The 20806-nt window shown below is 40.8% G+C and overlaps 2 protein-coding genes across 6 annotated transcripts; both read left to right on the forward strand.

Annotated features, from left to right (window-relative positions):
- Positions 1-354: 354 nt before the first annotated feature.
- Positions 355-7706, forward strand: gsk3ab (glycogen synthase kinase 3 alpha b). Its single transcript, XM_079469384.1, has 10 exons — positions 355-742; positions 2507-2694; positions 3005-3088; positions 3203-3313; positions 3455-3585; positions 4318-4522; positions 4608-4703; positions 4875-5061; positions 5755-5832; positions 5945-7706. The coding sequence occupies exons 1-10, from the start codon at positions 568-570 to the stop codon at positions 6010-6012; spliced, it is 1323 nt and encodes a 440-aa protein (XP_079325510.1). The 5' UTR covers positions 355-567; the 3' UTR covers positions 6013-7706.
- An 877-nt stretch (positions 7707-8583) lies between these two features.
- On the forward strand, positions 8584-20635 carry znf574 (zinc finger protein 574). Of its 5 annotated transcripts, none has more exons than XM_079469905.1 (7): positions 8584-8728; positions 9996-10159; positions 11928-13368; positions 13891-14329; positions 15944-16038; positions 17871-18301; positions 18461-20635. In XM_079469905.1, exons 2-7 carry the CDS (start codon positions 9998-10000, stop codon positions 19004-19006), a joined length of 3114 nt encoding a protein of 1037 aa, XP_079326031.1. In that variant the 5' UTR covers positions 8584-8728; positions 9996-9997; the 3' UTR covers positions 19007-20635. The 5 variants fall into 5 exon arrangements, with proteins under 5 accessions (XP_079326031.1, XP_079326032.1, XP_079326034.1 ...); XM_079469906.1 differs by lacking the exon at positions 8584-8728 and adding an exon at positions 8769-9266; XM_079469908.1 differs by lacking the exon at positions 8584-8728 and adding an exon at positions 8880-9164.
- The last annotated feature ends 171 nt before the right edge of the window (positions 20636-20806 follow it).

Raw genomic sequence — 20806 nt, forward strand, 5'->3', positions numbered from 1 at the left:
GACAACTTCGTATGCACTGTATCTTATGCTATTGAGCTGCTTTTGAATGTGAATAAAATAATAAATGTATACACTGTATTGTATTCTGAGCTTTGCTTTATTTGATTAGACTATAGAGTGAGGTCAAGTTGTACATAGCCAAACCGGCTTCTATTTTAGATTTGTGAAAACCAGATGTGTCATACGTGTGTATCACATTATCTTAAGGGATCTTAACGAAAATGTTACTGTTAAGTTGGCCTATATTCTTGTATCATAAATTAATTTTGATTGAATATTTTATTCAGCAATAAATGCAACGGAGCCTTCGAATCTTGTCATGAATGTTGTTGTACTTCATTACCCAGAAGACACGCGCACAGAGCGTCACTGTGCGTCAGCTCCAGTCGTCCAGCCACACAGGAGAAAGAGGAGGCACTCAGTCAACGATACGATACTTCAGCAATCTTTATTTTGTAACGATTGTTTTAGTTTCAATTGACATATTCAATACGCGTCTGGGCCAGTCTATCAGTACACCAGTACACGTCTACCAGTACCCCCGCTCTGGCACATTTGCAACCCGAAATGAGCGGCAGCGGGCGGCCGAGGACTAGCTCGTTTGCTGAGCCTCCGGTGGTCCCGGGAGCCGCTGCAGCCGCTACTGGAACAGCCGTCGCCGGTGGAAGCTCTTCAGGAAAGACCGGGGGCGCGCAGGCCTCAGGCGGGAGTTCGTCTGGTTTCGGAAACTTAAAGCTGGGCAGTGAGTATCTGTGAATGACATTACACGACAATCACAATAAATGTGATGTTAACATATTAGTAAATGACAAATTGCCGGTCCGTGTAGTATGATCTTCGTTATTTTTTCTCATTCTTTTTCAAAGATCGCTTTAACCTACTTTAGGCGGCTAACAGGCTAGCCGCTAGGCTAACTTGGGCTTGTTTTTGTAGACGGATCAAGGGCTTTGGTTGCGCTAACTACATTAGCTCGACACTCTATCATAGAGATGCGTGCTAAACACATCTGTTTAGAGCAAAATCGGTGAATTGATCGGAACTCTTTAGAAAGCCAAATTAAAATTTTCTGTTAAATAATGCAATTTGTAGTTGCCTAGATGTCCAGGCGCCGTTGAATTTCAAGATGTGCTCGCTTGCTAACAAAGCTCGGTTAGCCCTCGTCAGTTTTGCATCCTCTCACCGTTTGTGTCTTTATTTGACTTCAATCTTTTCATCTGTATGTCTCTGGATGTATTCAGACGCATCTTTAATGTTCTTATCATTACTTCGATGGGGAACCACACTTCCAAGCAAAATAAAGGAAGGCTACGTCGTTTTTAGCTCAGACTCTGTAATTGAAAAACAAACGAAATATTCTAAATCAATACAACATATCATACGGTTAGCGATTTCGATAATCGCATTGATTAGCAAACACACATCCTGTATCCTTATACAAGCCTATTTAAAACACAATTTCTATTGAGAAAATGTTACCTCTATATATGGTTGAAATACTACTTTTAATATGATTGCTTATCTTAAACACAGCAATCACTTCATGTGTTGCTATATAAACGATTCCCATTGATTGTTATCAGTTAATATCAGTGGATTTCCAAAAGCAATGGTGCTGACTGCTTGAGTTCCATGAATTGGTGATGGGTCATAAAAGGATCAGTTATGTCAATGTATGACTGTAACCCACAGAATACAGCAGTCATTTCTGTTTTTGTGCCTCGTATTTAATGGTTTGGTTAATGTTTGCCATCAGTTCAGCATAATAAATAGCTACAACTGAAATGATAATTTTGAGATTTGCCAATTCCTGTTGTATTATTTCTATGTTAGCGCTATGGGTGCCAATCTAAAAAGAAATTCTCCCAATAAATCATTAACCGGTTTCTGTCAGGTGGAGAAATACTGTCTGCTTTAGTCCAGCAGACAATAATATTGCCATATATAAGAATACCATAGTCTTTTTTTTTGGTGAATTTGTCATTCCTTCTCAACATCAATCAATACGGACAGTAATTGACAGACAAATCATGCAGAAATACATTTCTCAGTCTTCTCCACCACCTTTGTTCAAACAACCTGAGGGTGTGTTCCTTGTGACAAGCTTTGCACTGTGTTTCATTGTGTTTTTCATGATCAGTTTATTATGAATATGTCATGGTATGAAACTATTTGGGATGGCTGTTGAATGTGTAAAGAACACAAAGCATTTATTATAAAACAGAAATACTTGTTTCCAATCCATGCTTGATGACTGTAAAACACGAAAGAGCCAGGTAGGCTAGCTGCTAGAGCGTTAAAGTATATGGTCAAACTTACATAAATCCTTCATGAATTTTTGGAAGGCCTTTTTTTTGCGAGTCATTGTTTTGTATCTGTATGAGGATAAAAGCAAGTTAAAAGAGAAAAAAAAACATGATCTGCATTTCTGTAGTGGTTTTCTTATTCCAGTGGTCAGATCTTTCCTTGAAAGGCTCTTACACATCACTTTTGTTTGTTGCACTTGTAGGAGATAGCGGGAAGGTGACGACAGTAGTAGCCACGCCAGGTCAAGGTCCTGACCGCCCTCAGGAGGTCTCATACACAGACATCAAGGTTATCGGAAATGGTTCGTTCGGGGTGGTGTACCAGGCTCGCCTCATTGACAGTCAGGAGATGGTGGCCATAAAGAAGGTGCTTCAGGACAAGAGGTTTAAGGTAAGATGTATGCTCCTCATTCAATATCATGCAAGTCCAAAAAACTGTCAGTACACTGGTTATTTTGTTGATTGCCCAAAAATGTTTGCAATTACTATTCACATTATTAATTGTAAACCTTTCTCATAACTCTGAAATGAAACAAGTTTACTGCATTGTGAGTGTGTAGTAGACGATTGGAAGAACAGATTGCTCTGTTCCACTAATGTAATGTAAAAAAAACACTTACATCGAATGCATCAGAGAGGATAAATGTTTGGTTTTCAGGTTTCGTCTTTGCTTTATTCACACATAATGTCCTTCTCCATAGAACCGTGAGTTACAGATAATGAGGAAGTTGGACCACTGTAATATTGTCAGGCTACGCTACTTCTTTTACTCCAGTGGAGAAAAGGTTTGTGTACTTTCCTCAAATATTTCTTAAATTTGATATGTTTGACATTGCTATAATAATTTGATGAACGCAGTATCTCTGTTAATCTGCAATCGCTTTTCTCTCTCTCCTCAGAAAGATGAAGTGTATCTAAATCTGGTGCTTGATTTTGTACCAGAAACGGTGTACAGGGTGGCACGCCACTTTAACAAGTCCAAGACCACCATCCCCATTATCTATGTCAAAGTAAGTCTGTGTAATGCTGCCTGCCCGCCTTTGCTCTGCTCATAATGTACATGCACAATAACATCTTTCTTTCCTTCCCTGTCTCGCCTGTATCATCCACCCACCCTTCTTTTCTCCCTTCTCTCGCTCACTCTTTCTCAGGTTTATATGTATCAGTTATTTCGCAGTCTGGCGTATATTCATTCCCAAGGTGTCTGTCACCGAGACATCAAGCCACAGAATCTCCTGGTGGACCCAGACACAGCTGTACTCAAACTGTGTGACTTTGGCAGGTGTGTGTCAATCAGTCATTGTACCTGCTGGCATGTATATATAGAAATGTATTTATGTGCGTGATGTAGTATTCTGGCCTCTCAATGTCTGTGCCTATTTGGTGATCACATTTTCCTGCATGCAGCTTTTTTGTGTATGCTTTAGTTAAGCCATGTAGTGGCTCAGGCACAAACTATTGGATTTTGAGTTTGCTCCGACTTCAGTATTGTTGACTGTGTATTTAAGATTTGAGTGATTCGTATCCTAACTTGCTGTTGTGTAACTTTGTGCTGAAGCCCTGAAGTCATGTTTTTCTTCACCTGTACTGGCACTGTCAAGCACCACAAGAAAATACTGTTCCTTGCGAATTGAGTAATATTTAGAAAAGCCATGCATTGTTATTGAGAAATTACGACTTTCTGGGTTTCAAAAATGTTTTCAGTGTAGCTTGTAAGACTGTAAAAGGCTGTTTATTCATCATTCTCTTCCTGGGTAATTTATCGGAAGTGTTCTGTTTGTTTTTACATTATTGTTATATAAATGCTTCAGCAGATGTGCAAGACTGTCTCTGTATGATGTTTTGTTTATCATGCTGGTGATAAATATGTGTGGGTAAATCCACAGTTGTTTGTGTGTCGCATTCATATATGGACCACAACATAATAAAACTTGTATACCTGCATGTGCGTGTGAATCTGTTTGTATTCTTTCCCAGATTCTCTGCAATCCCCCATCTTTTTTTATCTCCACAGTGCTAAGCAGTTAGTTCGTGGGGAGCCCAACGTGTCATACATCTGTTCGCGGTACTACCGTGCCCCTGAACTGATATTTGGAGCCACAGATTACACATCCAACATCGATATCTGGTCAGCTGGCTGCGTATTAGCAGAGCTGCTGCTGGGGCAACCCATATTCCCCGGTGACAGCGGAGTGGACCAGCTAGTGGAGATCATTAAGGTAAGGGAATAATGGATTTGTGTGCATTGCTGTGTTAAGGCATGGGCATAAAGTTTGTGAGAGTTGCAAATCTTTCTGTCCACAGGTTTTGGGGACCCCCACAAGAGAACAGATCAGAGAGATGAACCCCAACTACACAGAGTTTAAATTCCCACAGATCAAAGCACACCCTTGGACAAAGGCAAGTTTTTTTTACTACAAACCTGTGATGGTTAAACGACTAAAGCATCTCTCAGTTGTCATGGGTTTGTTTTGTATCCCCCCCAAAAAAATGTCAGCAGACACTGCTTATATTAATCCACAAAGCTACAGTTGACATGTCATGTTCATTTTGTGTGTGTGTGTTTGTTAGGTGTTTAAGCCGAGAACTCCCCCTGAAGCCATCTCATTGTGCTCTCGTCTGCTGGAGTACACACCGGTGACGCGTCTCTCACCGCTGGAGGCCTGTGCACATGCTTTTTTTGACGAGCTGCGCCAACCAAATGCCCGTCTACCCAACGGACGAGAACTTCCCCAGCTCTTCAACTTTAGCCCTGTGGGTGAGTTGAACTGAGAGAACTGCCACTTCTTTTCAGCTTCAGCCCTCTTTCTGTCTCTGTGTTTTGAAATGCTGGTGTGTAAGATACAGAGTCCGTGTCTCGAAATCCAGCGAGCTTACTTATCTAAACCTGCCTACATGTATCTACAGCCATCTATTACCCATAATTATTTTAAGTAACTGATCTGGAATGTTCTTCATATGCAGCAACTTAATGCCACTATCAAGTGATGTACAAATTGCATAAAATCTGTATCTTTCTACATCAGCGAATGCTTTGAGCTGTGATGTCTGCGTAGGGTGCTGTTTTCTTTGGGTTCATTAGACTTAAAGCTAAAGTCTAATTATTGGTGCTTCTGTAATTGCTTAAATTATAGGAGTCAGTTGCTCCCCATTCAATTCAAAAGCCAAACGCAGCAAATAGATGATAAAACAGCAATTGTTTAAATTAATTCTAACTCTCCTTTACACCATTTACTGAATAAGTAGAACAAATCTCCCTAAGCTGTCTAACATCCTGCACGAGAGTTTTTCCAGCTAACAGAGCCTCGATTTGGGCCACATTATTATTATTATTATTTCAATGCCTGCCACCGATTTCCCTGCATCGATGGTCATCTAGGACATTCAAAAACTCAAATACAGATATGACTCGCTAACCTGTCTGTCTGTCTGTCTGTCTGTTGTTCTGCAGAGCTGTCTATCCAACCACAGTTGAACTCCATTCTCATTCCTCCCCATGCTCGCTCGCAGACAACACCTGCCTCCCACGGTACTGAATCGTGCACATGGTCGCTGTCTTTGATTTACCCTTCATCTGTCAGTCTGATTATTGAATGTACGTTCAGAGATTTTTAACTGTTTGTGCGTGTGTTTTTCCACAGAGGGCAGTGGTTCGGATGGTCCAGCCCAGTCAAGCTCTGCACCGGGACCCTTGAGCAACAACACCTAATTGTTCCCTTGACATAACTGCTATCACACAATGTTATCACCCCTCTCTTCTCACCCCTGCTTTTTCATTCCTCTCTCCTTCTTGCAGCAGCTCCAAACGTCTCTCTTGCGCCCCTCTCTCTCTCCCACACACTCGTCACCTTGCGTTCTGTGTAGTCATCTCTTTTTGCGGATCGAGTGTGGAATGCCCAAATGACATTGGTCATCTGAGGAGGAGATGATGAGGTTGACTAAAATCAGTATGCATCGCAGCTCAAGGCTACAAGTGGGCTGTTTATTGTCATCATGTTCATCTTTAGGTTTGAGGACAGGGAAGGGCTTGTTAGGGCGTCTCTGCCCCCTAGTGGCAGGAAGAGCACCGCACAGTTACTGCTCTTTTTGCCACTTCGATATCATCCATTTGACATTTTAAATGATATCCAGTTTTTGCGCTCATTTGGTCGTTTAAATTTGATTTTGTTCTTAACTTTGAAACGTTTTAGCTTTCTTTGTGTTCTTGGACAAAAGCAAGGACCCTGATGTGTTTTATGAAGAGGTGAGCATGAGATGTCAGTGATTGAATCCAGATGTGCGTCCGCTAGTGTTTTTCTCTTTAAAAGTGCAGACAGACGTATATGAGCTAAAATGAGTGTCTTAATATGTGTGTATGTTTCCTGGTGTTTTAAGTAATCATTGCACACACACTTTTGTGTTTTAATTTCTTTTAAAGAGGTATTTGGATAAACTGAGACAGGGTTGTCTGGGTTTTGTTTTCAGTTTCAGTATAATTACTTGATGCTCACTTTTACATTAGTTTTTTTGGGCATGTACACACACACAGGCAAATTCCTTCAATAGTTGTTTTAGGAATTTATTTTATTACAGTTGTATATTATGAATCTAAACCTGTGTGTGAGTATGTGTTTATATACATTTATTTTCCCATATGTACGGACGTACGTTTTGTGGTTTTAACAGCAAGCACACTCGGTTAGAGCTAGACACACCATAAATCCGGCAAAACACGTAGCAAATGAGACCTTTGCGAATGGAGCTGTTTGTCTTTCACTTCTTCCATCCCTCTCATTGCTAATATGTAAATGCCATGTACCTTTTATTTTGTTATTTTTGTTATGGTTATTCTGATGTCCTTTAGATTTTCCCCCCTAGTGGAGTAGTGCTGGTACGAGCAGACGCCAGCCTTTTTGCTCTCGCTCTTCTCGCCCATTCTTTCACTTTCTCCTGTCCCCTCATCATTCAGCTGTATATAACATTTCATCCAGCCTCTCTATGTGAAGAGAGGAAAACAAAACTGAACAAAAGTTTTTACCTCTTTCTCTTACTCTCTCTCTCCTCACCTGCCCTTCCCCTCCTCATCAGTGTTAATTCTGATCCTTTATTTATTGTATTGCTGTCTGATTCCGATTTTTTTAACAATCTGATGGGGGAGGGGTTTATGTATGTGATCTCATGGGTATAATGTTCATATCTCAGTCTGAAATATCTTCTGATGGAATGTTCTGGAAAGGGCAGGTTCACACTACCACACACAGGCTGCTCGGGCCATCAGTGGAAAAAACGACGAACGGTTAAAAGGAGAGAGAGGGAGAGATAAACAATGTTTTTGTTTGTTGGTATAAATAATAAACTCATTATTAAAGTTATAAAATGTTTCTGTGGGTTAAATTCTTGTTTTTTTAGTGTTGTGAGTGTGACAAAAATGTTCTCTTTAACAACACTATTTCACTTAGATTAATAGTTAGAGTAACATATTACATGGCTATGGTAGATTATTTTGATCTTTTTAAAGATAATATATACTCATGGGTTTAATGCAGAGTTGTAATAGTTTGGTTTTATTAACTGATTAATTAATCAAACTGCTTTCCTGTGGCTCAGTGGTTCGAGCATGGTGCTTGCAATGCCAAGGTCATGGGTTCCATGCTAAGGGATTGCACATAGTCAGAAACATAAAATGTATAGAACAATACGATGTAATTCGCTCTTAGATAAAAGGGTCTGTCAAATGCGTGAATATACTTTAAATTATTATTTTAATTTATCACTTATATTTAGTTTATATTGGTAAATGCATGTGTAATTTTATGATTTTTTATATTCGTTTATTTGTTATAATTGTAGTGCTTTAGACTTATTTCAGTTTATTTCTTTGGGCAACATTTTAATGTTTCTTTAAGTTTTTTCCAATACTTTTTACCTTTCAATATTTTATGTTATTTATCAAAAACGTTTTCAAAGTTTAAACTTACTAATTTGTACGAAATACTAAAAATTTCAATCTGTTTATATTGCTCTTAACGCATTTGCAGCTGTAGTTCATTAGATTAAAATGCCATGTCACTTGTATTATTTACTTGTAATATTTTAGATTATTCATATTTAGCCTGCCCTATAACATAAAATAAGCGATTTTTTTCACTGTCATGCCATACGACACGTTAAACAGTTACATATTAATTTGTCAACTACGCAAATACATGCTAATTAAACTGTATTTTTCTAAATGAAAATGGGGGAATGCAATAGTCCTTCATCTAAAATGTTCTTCAAAAAAAACCTGCTGTTGAACCGCGGTGCCCCAGTAGCGCAATAGTACGCTCGACTAATACGAAATTCTATTGGTGGAGTTCAAAGGTGCTTTGGGCCAATCACGCCGCGTGTTGTTGAGACGTTCCAAATAGCATTTCTGACAGAAACGAAAGAGAAGGCCATTATAGGTAAGTTGTTTATTTTATGCCACTGCTCTAACGTTACTGTAGTTAATGCACGTCTACCTAAGGTGCCTCCCATATATAAACAGCAGAATGTCGGAGTCTCGACTGGGGGAGACATTCATGGTTTACTAACGCGCGAAACCGCCAGACTACCACCGAAGAAGCGCGTGTAACCCTTCTTCGGCGCTTCTCGCTCTTTGCACCTTCAATGTTTAAGTGCAACCGAGCACACGCAGTGGCTGTACTTCCAGCGGTTTTTAAACTAGATTAGCGTAACTCCCTTAACATATCTCATGTGTTTGCCGTTGTTTTGGGAGTTTATACTAGCGCTAGTAGGCCAATAGAGCCTGTTAGCTAGGAAAGGCTGTGGCTGTTGACTTGCGATGTTAGCCTGCCGGGTAACGTTAACTTGTAGCTGATAACTGACACCGACTGTACAGTATGTAAAGACATCATGCTAATAAAGTACTTTGCAGCTGATTGACTAACTGACTGTTCGGTTTGTTTAGGATATAACATACAGGTTTACCAGCAGATGAAGGTACTTAATAGTCATGTACGTTAGTTGTAGTACATTAGTATGTTTATCTGCTGGTGTATGTAACGAATATACATATATAATATTCTATTAAACAGCTTAATTGCGCTGTCATTAAATTATATATTTGTCATTGGTCATGTTGAACTTGACTGACAGTTCTGTGATTTCTCTGACAAATGATGCAGAGTTTGTTTAGTCACAGTTTATACATCGTGTTGCACTCGGCCCCCTCGTTTTAACACTGTAAAGTACATTTCGCCTGCTTTCCGCCACTTACTGAGGTCTGCATTGTGAATCTGCCACACATTATTCACTCTTATTAATGAAATTTAATGTTTTAGTTCTTATATTTAAAGCGTTTTCAAAATTATTGTGATTCTTTTATAGTCCGATTTTTACATAATTCCATTAACAACATTCAAATAGCTTTTTCGGTGTGTTGTATTATCTGGAAACGGCTGGGTTGATGCCTAATAGCTATCTATCTGTCTAATGCTTCAACAATTTTGTTTAATGTATAATGGAAAGTAAATTTTTATACAGACGGTTTCAGTTGTAGGGGCTGTCATTGTTTTGAATCAACAGAAGGCGCTGTTATTGAAGTCACGTGATGATGTTTATTTATGCATTTTTGTTTTTATTATCCATTATAACCTTTGCTCCGTTGTTTTTCTTGTTACACTGTATTATTTGTGTTTTACATAAACTTGTTCTTTTGTGCCTTTGCAGCCATGGAGTCCTCTTCAGTGTATATGTGCTTCCCCTGTTATCGGGAGTTTCCTACACTGGAGGAAGTGCTCGCTCATCAGGTGACCTGCACTGCTGAGAATCCCCAGATGCTGACCAATGAGACGCCTGTCGAGGCGGCGGCCGCAGCTGCAGGTCTTCCACAGGTATAGGCTCACGGCCACGTCACATGACAAACAGTCTCTTTTCCCTAGGGGTTTAGACAAAAGAAAATCATGTTTTATTAATATTCATTCAATAATTGTCCTTTGTGTGTTTTTTCTGTGTTATGACTAAATAGGTCCATTCACATATTCAGTCTAAAATAAAAATCTGTAAAAATGTTTTCTTATGCTCTGATTCCCCTTGAACTCCTAACTATAATTATCCAAAATACACTAAAGAGTTTGAAGAGCAGCTCCCAGTAATCGTGAATAGTGGAGTTAAATGGAAATGGGTAATTTTGAGGATAGGTTTTTTTGGTACAACTCCTAATTTGCCTCTCACCACAGGGGGGAAATGAGGCACTTGAGATTCTGTCTTTCACGCTCTGATGTTGATGTACTTTCTATTCCAGTTGTTATGAAAACAGCCAATACTTTACTGTTTTTATAATGATTGGAGTAGCGCTCTTCAATCTAGTTATTAGTCACAGCTGCAATTTAAGCAAGCTGTAAATCTCCATTAAAACCAAGTGAATCAACTGAGAACATTGCATTGTCACGTACAAAGCCACTTATAGAACTATTACTTCACATTAAAGGTTATAGTTTACAAAAAATCTTATAATACTCGCCCTCAGATTGGTCCAAACCTGTATACATTTCTTTGTTCTGCTAAACATAGAGGAAGACATTTGGAAGAATGTCAGTAACCCAACAGATCTCATCCCCCATTGACTCCTTTAATATTTATTTTCCCTACCATGGGAGTCAATGGGGATGAGATCTGTTTGGTTACTGACAATTTTCCAAATATCTTCCTTTGTGTTCAGCTGAGTAATCCTGAAGGTGAGTAAATAATTGGGTGAACTGTGAACTTACCTTTAAGGTTTTAAGAATACTGTTTCAAATATAATTTTTTATCATTTATTATTTAGTTTTATATATTTTAGTTTAAACTGTTAACTGTATATTGCTAAATAGCAATTTAGCAACTAAATAGCACACACCCTATTTCTCACAAATATTGAATACTGACGTTTAAAAAAAATCTATTTGAAATTCCCGAGGGAACCCGTGCTTGTTCCTGTAATTTTGGACTCTGATATAAAGAGCTTTTTGTCTCTTTGACTTTGTTTTTATATCTCAATTTCTTGTCATCTTGTCCGAACCATCCACACTGATATTAAATGTTGTAATAAGCGCTGTCCATTGGGTTTGTGGCTGTCCTCAGTCAAAGCGCCTGTCCCTCTGAGATGTCTGCTCTGCTCTTTATACGCTCTTATTAAGATGGCTTAAGTGGGTGCTTAGACTATTTAAAAAAGATCACATGGCCAACGTGAACGGTTTATGCCATATTAGTTTAATAGGATGTTGTAGACTGTTATGTCAGATGACTGTAAAGTGAACCACACCACCATGCCCTTGGTAGAAGCTAATTTATTGAGTGTGACGTGAGTTAACGGCTTGAGTGTGTTTTGGCGCTCACTATCGTCACCATTAAAATTAAATTAAAACATTTCTATCCATTAATCACGATTGATGCTAACAGTCATGGAAATTCATTAGTCAGAGGGGAACCCTGAATACAGTTGTACAAAATCAAATATGTTCTCTCCAGGAGAATCGTTTCTGAAAAAAAGATTAACTAATGATTATCATTATAGGAAATGTTTATCTGCTGATTGATGTGGGCATTGACCAACAAACCCTTACAGCTGTTGCTATTATGTGTCTTCAGGTTATTTGTGTTTGTATTCTTACCTCTCACTAGATGGCAGTGCAGTCTGTTTCTGAGATCCAGATGCAGACGACAGTGGATCTGTCTTCTCTACTGGGACAGAAGAAGATTTCTCCTGGTGATGCTCCACGTGTTCTGTACCAGTGTGCCGACTGCGAAGTTCTCTTTGACGCTCTGTCACTCTGGCAACAGCACCGAAAGACGGGCTGTTGCCTCGAGACGGGACCTGGTCCTGGAGAAGTCCAACAAGAATATCAGGAGAGTGGCCAGGAACAACCTGCAGATGGACAGATGGTTGTGAAAGAAGAGCAAGCTGAAGTAAACAATTCCCAACAGTGTGTTGCAATAGGAGAGGTTTCTGAAGGAGTCGCGGAACCTGAGGTCTCCCAGCAGGGATTACCGAGCAACAGTGAACCCAGGGAACCTCCAGAGACCCCAGCACATCAGAACAAAACCTCCGTAGTGCACATGCCCGCAGACCAGAGCCCACCAAGACGCAGACGGCAAAAGAAGGACAAGCCCCCTTCCAACCTGCTCTGCGTGGAGTGCGGCCAGAGCTTTAGTCAGGTTTCAGAGCTTGTGACTCACCGTAGGGTTCAACATAGCTTAAAGGATGCCATCCATTGCTGCACTGTGTGCGGGGAGGGCTTCATCAACACCACGCTGTTCCTCTATCACCGCAAACAGCATCGCACAGAGGTGGAGAACGAACCCAAAGAAGTCCCACCGACCATCCCACAGCTCTCCACAGCCTTCCTGGATGCCTCAGGTGAGGGACTCTTGCTTTTAGCAACGGCCGGCGAAGGACAGAGTCTAATGGAGGTGACCACTCTGGAACAGGCTATAAATGACACCCCTGCTGCACACGTGGAGGTAGAGCTTGACGGTAATGAGATAAGAGGAGAGGAGGTTCTGCAAAGTGAGCAGGAACCTGTTTTTGAAGTCACTATGAAAGAGCAGGGTGGCGAAGTCATGGTGGAGAAGATCATGGAGCTGGTGGAAGAGGGCGCAGGGGTAAATGAGGAAGAAGGATTGGAGGTCGCTGTTCAGATTGAAGGACAGGTTTGTGAAGCAATGGAGTTGGAAAATACAGTCGAGACAGACAAATCTGTGGTTGAAGAGAATGAGGGAGAGGCGGAAAGTAATGCAAAAGAGGAACCTGTGCTGACTTCCTCCTCGGACACTGAAGGACAGAAGTTCCTCTGCCATCAGTGTGGATCCTGTCTTACTAGCGAACAGGAGTTGGCAAATCACCGCAAGGTCGAGCATGGTCTGATCCCGGCGTTGCACACTTGCACGGATTGCGGGGCTGAATTCATGAGCACTACACAGTTCTTGTACCATCGCCGGGAGCATCGCAAGAACCCACTTGCAGGACAATCACCCACTGCTGGGGAAACTTGCAAGCTCTACCCAACTTCAACGGTCTCCTCAATTGCGAAATGCAAGGATGGCATGCTCCCCAAACAACCAGGTCAGACTGAGTGCAACAACACTGATTAGCTGCAATGAATTCCTTAGAGACTTAACTAAGTAGGATATCCTACAGGCTCAGCCATTCCCCAAGATGTGATTCGTGCATTTTAATGATGTTAAAAAGTGAGGCGAGGCGTTTAACTAACTGATAATGGCACTTTGTTATTATGGTTCTTGGCGGTTGAAAGTCAAGGGGCTCAAGTAAAAATTTAAGTAACCATGAGAAAAATACTTTCTTTACTGTAACTTATATTAAATGTAGCAAAATTAATAGTTGTAGAGATGAATAGTTGTCGGTTACCAGGATTAACCAGGACAAAAAATATTTCTTTGGGTGAACTATACAAGGTCGTCATAGAGTGGCCCAGAGGGGTGCACAACACAACAAAATAGCCTGCAGCTTATTATTTGCAGCTTGCTTTGTCCTGCAGTTGGCAGTCGCAAAAGTAATTTAACAATCTGGGGATATAAATTTATGTATTAATTTCCTTCTACATTAACAAAATATTTCTCTTATCAGCAACGGCAGATGCTACCATCGAGGCCCCTGCCCAACTGAGTAGGGACTGGTCTCGCACCGCTCTGCCTCACAAGTGCCCCCATTGCGGGGAGGGCTTCACGCGCCGCAGCCTGTTGCGCGAGCACGTGTCCCAACACACGGGCAAGAAACTCTTCAATTGCAAAGTCTGCAATAAGAGCTTCCCTTCTCCTGCCAGTCTGCTGCGTCACAACCTGACACATGGAGGATCCCGTCTGTACAGCTGCTCCCTCTGCAATAAGAGGTTCTTCCAGTCAACCTCGCTCAAACGCCATATGCTGGTTCACCAGGCGGGAGCCCCGGAAAACAGGGTCAGAGGCAGGAGAAGAGGTAGAATGCTAACCCTGGGCGACGGGCGTCTGCACACCTGTCCTGAGTGCCCAGCCAGCTTTAAGTCTGAGTCCCAACTGATGAGTCACAGGTGGGCATTTGAGCATTCTCCTTGGCTTTTATTTTCATTTATTTGATTTGATTCGTTCAGGCATGGTCACAAGGATGACTGATGTTTTGTTTTACTGTCAGCTGAGATGGAAAGGTACATGCGGTGAGAACTTGTCATGTTGCAATGTCTCTTAGGATTTGTTTGCACTGACGTTTAGCAAGTGTTGACATGTGATCCATTTGTTCAGGAAGTGTATCAATATCCGGCGTAATGTAGTGACGTGAGGTTCAAAATGATACTGAGAGACTTTGTGAAGCAACAGCTGGGAGTAGCTGTCAGTGTGGAAGGAGATGAGGGCAAACTGATAATTTTGCCTCTGCTCACATCTGTCAGAACTCTCGTTGCCACGCTGAACTGACGAGGCGAACAAGAGAACATTCTGACACATGATTTTTGCGCATTCATGCATACACTGTGTCCAAAAACGATGACTCGTACACTCATTCACTATTCATTACGTACTAAAGGTTACAATTCACTAGCATGAGAAAAAAGTGAATGAAAACCAGTGTATTCAGACTCTAGACAATGTAACATGCTTCCTATGACATCCCACATCGAATGAACTCTTTTAAGCTGACCTAAATGCATTTCCACAAACATTCCAAGTATTTTAGGCATTAGAATAAAGGCATTTATAAAACTCTTTCTTAAAGGTTTTTTTGGAGGATCTTTTGACAGATAATATACATATGTCTTCAGAGGTGCATAGATAGACCTTACACAATGAAGCTTTATATTTTTATTACCTTCAAATGAGCTATATCTATCATTGCGTTTCCCCTTACATTGAATTAACAATGTTGTTTCTGCAATAACAAACGGTCAAACTGCTCTACTTTTTCTTTGATTGGTTATTTTCAGTGTGATAGCTGTCGTCTGCATGCCCACTAAAACAGAATATATAGTTCTCTATCACCTGATTTAGGCTCAGATCTGTTCAACAACCAGAACTGCAGGTCTACATAGTTACTGCATTATTCACCATCATAATATTTGTCTGATAATTCAAAACCCTATTCACAAGGGCTTTCATTACTGTATTTCTCCTGCTGTTCAGTTGTGTATAGGAGTAAAACATATCAGTGTTGCATTTGTACAGAGCTGTTATCTCCATATCATCTGCTGAGGTTCTTGTTTTCTTCTTGAGCACTGATACGGCTAATGAAAACAGAATGCAGATAAACTGTTCATTTGTTTATAACTAATAAGCTCATGTTAATTGTCAGTAATTTTATTGGGAAATACACGTTTCCCCAAGTCATTTTAGTGAGGTTACTGGTTTAACATGACACGTTCATGAGAGACTGCGAAGTAAATATGAGCAGTAATTACTGATGTCAGTAATAATTACAGAGGACGCTGGTGATTTTAATCCCATGTGAGTACGCCTTAAAACATGAGAGAGAGGCTGCCACTCACCTGCTCGCATATTTTTAATGAAGAGATGCTGTATTTACAGATGCTTTATAAGTGTTCTCTATGTGAGTGCATGATTAATCCATCTGAGATTGTAGCAAATTTGTATGTAGGGATCGCCTCCGGGATCACAGCTGTTCATATTCACCCTCTTTCTGTTTTCTGCTCTTCCAGGCTTCTACACACCAGCCACCCCTTCCCCTGCGAGGAGTGCGGGGAGGCATTCAAACGCCGCAAGGAGCTGGACCTCCACTCTCTCATCCACCAAGGTCAGTTTGAGCAATCCCACATTTAGCCCTTTGTCCTTTCGGAAACATGCTTACCGTCTTGCACACAGTCCAAAATTAACACTCGCCAAGTACGAAATGCAGATATAAGTTGGCGTTGGTAAGTCAGTAAAATAGCTACTCTCCAGCTGGCTTGTACTAGGAATTACAGAATAAATACGTGCTACAAAATGCAATTGCTGATTTAATCTGATGTAATCAAAGAGATACCGTGTATGAAAAGAACAGCCTACAGAGGAAAAACTAATTGTGTGTTCTTTTGTTAGCACATCCACTGAAATGTGGCAGAAAATTCCTGGCTGTAATCCACTAAAGCAAATTAATGAATTAATTACTTTGGCACAAACGCTTTGGTTTCACTGGCTCATTTATGTAATCACGATTGAAATGATGGCCTTTGCTGTTTGCTGCAAAGTAGCAGCTAAATAATTGATTTGTCACTAGGGCAAAGTAAATATACATTTTGAAAAAGTCAGTAAAAGTTAGTCAGTAAATGTCTCCCCTCCATCGCCGCTGGCAGGTGAGTGGAGTTAATTTTGGAACCTGCGCACAGCACACTCATGCATATGTACACAAACACAGATCTTTATTAAGTGGTCCATTTAGTTTCCCCAGCGTCCACCATCTGCGTTAATGATTGTGTATCAGGCCACACACACACTGACAGAACTGTCAGACGGACGAGCTTTTATTGAACGGCTCAAATAAATCGATGAGGTCAGAGGTCACATCGATCAGGATGGGTTGTGTGTGTATATTGATAAGATCAGCTGCTGATCACTATCACCTCCGATCTGAGCTTCTAGCACAGATCAGTCCAGAGTCGTAGCTCTTCCTCACCAAAACAGAGATTGAAAGGACCCGAATAGATTTTTTTATAGGTGTAAATAAGAGAGAACAGGGTTTGTTAGCAGAAGCTTTTAAAAGCCTGTAAAGGTCAGTGTTGCTGAGTCACAGACAAGCAGTGTGAATGCTTAATAAAACGCTCTGCATCTAAACATCAGCCGCGCAGTCACATCACCCGTGACCCCCATAAAGGGCTGTTTTTGTTTCCGCGCCTGTGCTGTGCGTTCTGTGAAATGTCTGTTTATCAGCGTTCCTCTCTCTGATTAGTTCACCGTAAACAAGTGGCATCTGGCTTTTGTGTATTCGTGTTTGTGTTGCACTCTCTGTTCCCATCTCTCTTGCTAGAGTAGGAACAAACGTGTTGGTTTTTCTCGCTTGATAAGAAGCCAATGATGTGTTTTGTGTGTGTGGATGAATGTGTGCATAAACATGAGTGTCTCCGATGTCCTGTTAATTCATAGCAAGGCAGAGATTGTCTGTATACCTCTCCCTTTCTATTCTTGTAAATAAGTGCATTAGAGATAATGCATAATAATGCAGGGTTGCCAGATCTGTGTAACAAAATCCGCCCTAATGTCCCCAGCACAAATATCAAAACATTTCCAAATATGAGACCGCTGTACCTAAAATAATATGTTTTATAGTCACAGTAATGCATTGTTGTGCACAACATTTCTCACAAACCTTATTTCACCTTACACAACTGACATCCGATGAACAAAATATATTTACCTTTAATAAAAATAAATCAGCCACAACAGTTTAAAAGTAGCTAAATGCTGTGGGATATCTAGAAGTTTAATTACTTTTTAGGATTTCTGCTGAAATGAAAATATTTTATTTGTATTTAATGACCAAAACAAATCCTAGAATAAGTGGCTGACACTTACCCCACTCTCTCCTGTTTCATGCATTTGGGTGTCAAGTATCATGTTCCCAAAACACTGCTATCGATCTTTTTTCTGTAGATAAAGAACCGAAGACGTGTCCTACCTGCGGCTCTCAGTTCCTCAATCAGACAGTGCTGGACACGCACATGCAGCGATGCACTGGAGAGCCCACGGTACGCCGCAGGTATAAGGGACAGGGAAGAGGGAAGGTCGGGGGTCAACTGGAGTGCGATATGTGCGGTCACCGCTGTGTCACACAGGATGGTCTCGACCTGCACCGGCTCTCTCACACGGGTCAGACGCCACTGCGTTGTCCACTTACCCCGTGCAGACGACGATTCGCTTCCAGCTCTGCGTTGGGGGAACATCTTTTGGCGCACTGCCGCGGTGCACTGGGCAAAAGAAACGCCCCGCGCCGTTTCTCCTGTGAGTTCTGTGGGAAGGAGTTTGCCTACGCATCCACCTTCGCTGTTCATATGAGGACGCACACCAACGAACGGCCCTTTGAGGTACAACATTCATAGTTTCTTAATAAATATTATTTTACGCTCATTAAATCAAAACATGATTTCCTTTAGAAATAATTTTTTAAATATTGCATATTGGTGGAATGGCCTGCCTAATAAAGATTTAAATATTCAATCCTTCCTAATTTTCTCCTCTTTTAGTGCTCTCATTGTAGGAAGCGTTTCCGGCAGCTTCCACACCTGCAGGATCACGAGCGCATTCATAGCGGCGAGCGGCCTTTCGCATGCTGGGTGTGCGGTAAAAGCTTCAGCGTAGCAGCGAGGCTAACAGAGCACGCCCGCGTGCATAGCGGTGAGCGGCCATACGCCTGCCCTCGCTGCCCCACTGCCTTTCGTTCACGACCCAACCTTGACAAACACATGCGTCTCCACGCCAACGACCCCACTGACCCCAACGCACCAAACGTTCTGGATGATGATGCAGCCGTACAAACTATCCTCTTAGTACAGGAGTCTGCCTCTTCCTCTCCACCCTCTTCCGCATCCGGTGTGCCTGTGGTCCAGGAGGGCATGTTTTTGTCAGAAGATGGCAGCTCATCTGTGGTCTTTCTTCATCCTAACATCGGTATGCCCACCATCACCGTGCCAGGCATTTCAGTGCCCTCTATGACTGTTCCAAACATCTCTGTGGTGGCAGGTCAAGATCTTCCTCATACAATTGAAGTTATCTTAGAGGAAACTGTGTAGAGGGTAAAGTCAGATTAATGCAAGAGGTAGATTCAAGGTTGGAGAGGTGCGAATGTAAATAAAATATGAATCCTAATTTAATTCTGCTTTTTGGGTGGAGTGAAGGCAGATTCAGCATTGCACATGTTTTCTTGAAAGATGGCTCTTTAATGAGTAGGATATATTATTGCCTTTGCAATAATAAATACACAGTGATTCAGCGACTTTAACCTGGAGAAAAGAAAAAGCTAAAACATATGTGTTTTTATATTTAAATTTGCCACTGTATGTACGCTTTGATTTTAGCTTTGATTTCAAGTGTTTTATCTGCCTTGAAAACAAAAGGTAGCCGATAAGTTGTGGTGTTTAATTTTAATAAAAAGCTTGAGCCTGTTGGGTTGGTACTGATTGCTTTGACTTAACAGTTTTTTGAAAATGGTTTGGCTTTTGTAAATCTAGGTTACTGCTTAAAGAAGTCTTTCCCGCCCTTACAAATTTAACAGGACATTGTGCCTTTTTGACTTATGCAAAGACCCATTGTTCTGATTTTACTATGGGTAATGCCAAGATCGCACTAGACTTTTGTCTAATTTTACACATCATAAATTCCAATGTGCTCACAGTTATTATTACTTTTGTTATTTTAAAGCTGTTTCGTACAAAGTGGGATTGCACAATACTTGTATTTTCTGCGTTTCCCTTTACGTACATTAAGCATTTGGCAGACGCTTTTATCCAAAGCGAATTACATTGCATTATCCTATACATTTTACATTGGTATCTGCAATCCCCTGGGATCGAACCTACAACCATGCGTTGTTAACGCAATGCTTTTAACGCAATGCTCTTACCACTGAGCTACAGGAAAGCTGAAAACCTAAAAAAGTTTAGAGTTCACAAAATTGACCTTTGAAATGCATCAACATGTACTTTTTTGCATGACTGTGCAGTTCCCATCTGCTGCGCATGCATGCGTATAAATGGATGGATGTACTTCGTACTTAGTCGGCACCATTTTATTACAACCCCTAAGATATTTACTAACCACTTCTATTATAGTCATTTTATTACAACCATATATTGTGATATCACACTAGTCGTGTTTCATTGCATGACCCCTTTAGACAAAAAAATTATGTGATCTTTTGTTCTGACATTAAAAGCTTTTCAGTGAACTCAAGACATAAATAAATGATCTTTCAGATTTAGGTGTAAGTGATGACTGCAGTGGAACCAGACCCTACAAATCTCCCAATGAATTTTCAAAACTTGAATTGGGTTTAAGTTGAGCTCCATTATCTCTGTTCATTGGGAGATACAAAGAGAAATGGGTCATTACTGGACTTCATACTGTTAGCCTGCGCTCGGCTCTTGCTCTCTATTTGCTCAGGTCCCATTCAACTCCTCCCCCACACGGCTACTACATCATTATGATTAGTCCCATAGATGATAGACATTGATAGCAAAACACCAACCCTGCACTAAATTCCCAAACAATCACACAATCATATCTTCCCCAGCTCATTAATTTACAGACTTTGACTAGCAATTACTGTGTGACCTTCATGTAAATGGACAATTTGAGATGCACCAAGGGTTTTCCTTGTAGCTGTTGAGCTGCTTTGGGAGACAAATAAACGAGAAAATCAGTACACGATTGTGATCGATTCTACCTTCATTTTTGACATCTTAATTGTCTCTTGAGACCCTGCGTTATGTTATGAAAAAACATTATCAAATAAATTCTAGCAATATATGGTAAGTGCAGCTGTCACGATGTGATTATTTCTCTACAAGACTTTTGTGGTCAATATTTTTACA

The sequence above is a fragment of the Barbatula barbatula genome (assembly GCF_947034865.1).
Source record: "Barbatula barbatula genome assembly, chromosome: 12".
Lineage (NCBI taxonomy): Eukaryota > Metazoa > Chordata > Actinopteri > Cypriniformes > Nemacheilidae > Barbatula > Barbatula barbatula.

Coding starts and splice junctions, on each gene's coding strand:
- gsk3ab (XM_079469384.1), top strand. CDS start 568: ATGAGCGGCAGCGGGCGGCCGAGGACTAGCTCGTTTGCTGAGCCTCCG. Junction 743..2,506: donor CGGAAACTTAAAGCTGGGCA/GTGAGTATCTGT, acceptor TTGCACTTGTAG/GAGATAGCGGGAAGGTGACG. Junction 4,523..4,607: donor AGCTAGTGGAGATCATTAAG/GTAAGGGAATAA, acceptor TTCTGTCCACAG/GTTTTGGGGACCCCCACAAG.
- znf574 (XM_079469905.1), top strand. CDS start 9,998: ATGGAGTCCTCTTCAGTGTATATGTGCTTCCCCTGTTATCGGGAGTTT. Junction 16,039..17,870: donor CCACTCTCTCATCCACCAAG/GTCAGTTTGAGC, acceptor TTTTTTCTGTAG/ATAAAGAACCGAAGACGTGT. Junction 18,302..18,460: donor CCAACGAACGGCCCTTTGAG/GTACAACATTCA, acceptor CTCCTCTTTTAG/TGCTCTCATTGTAGGAAGCG.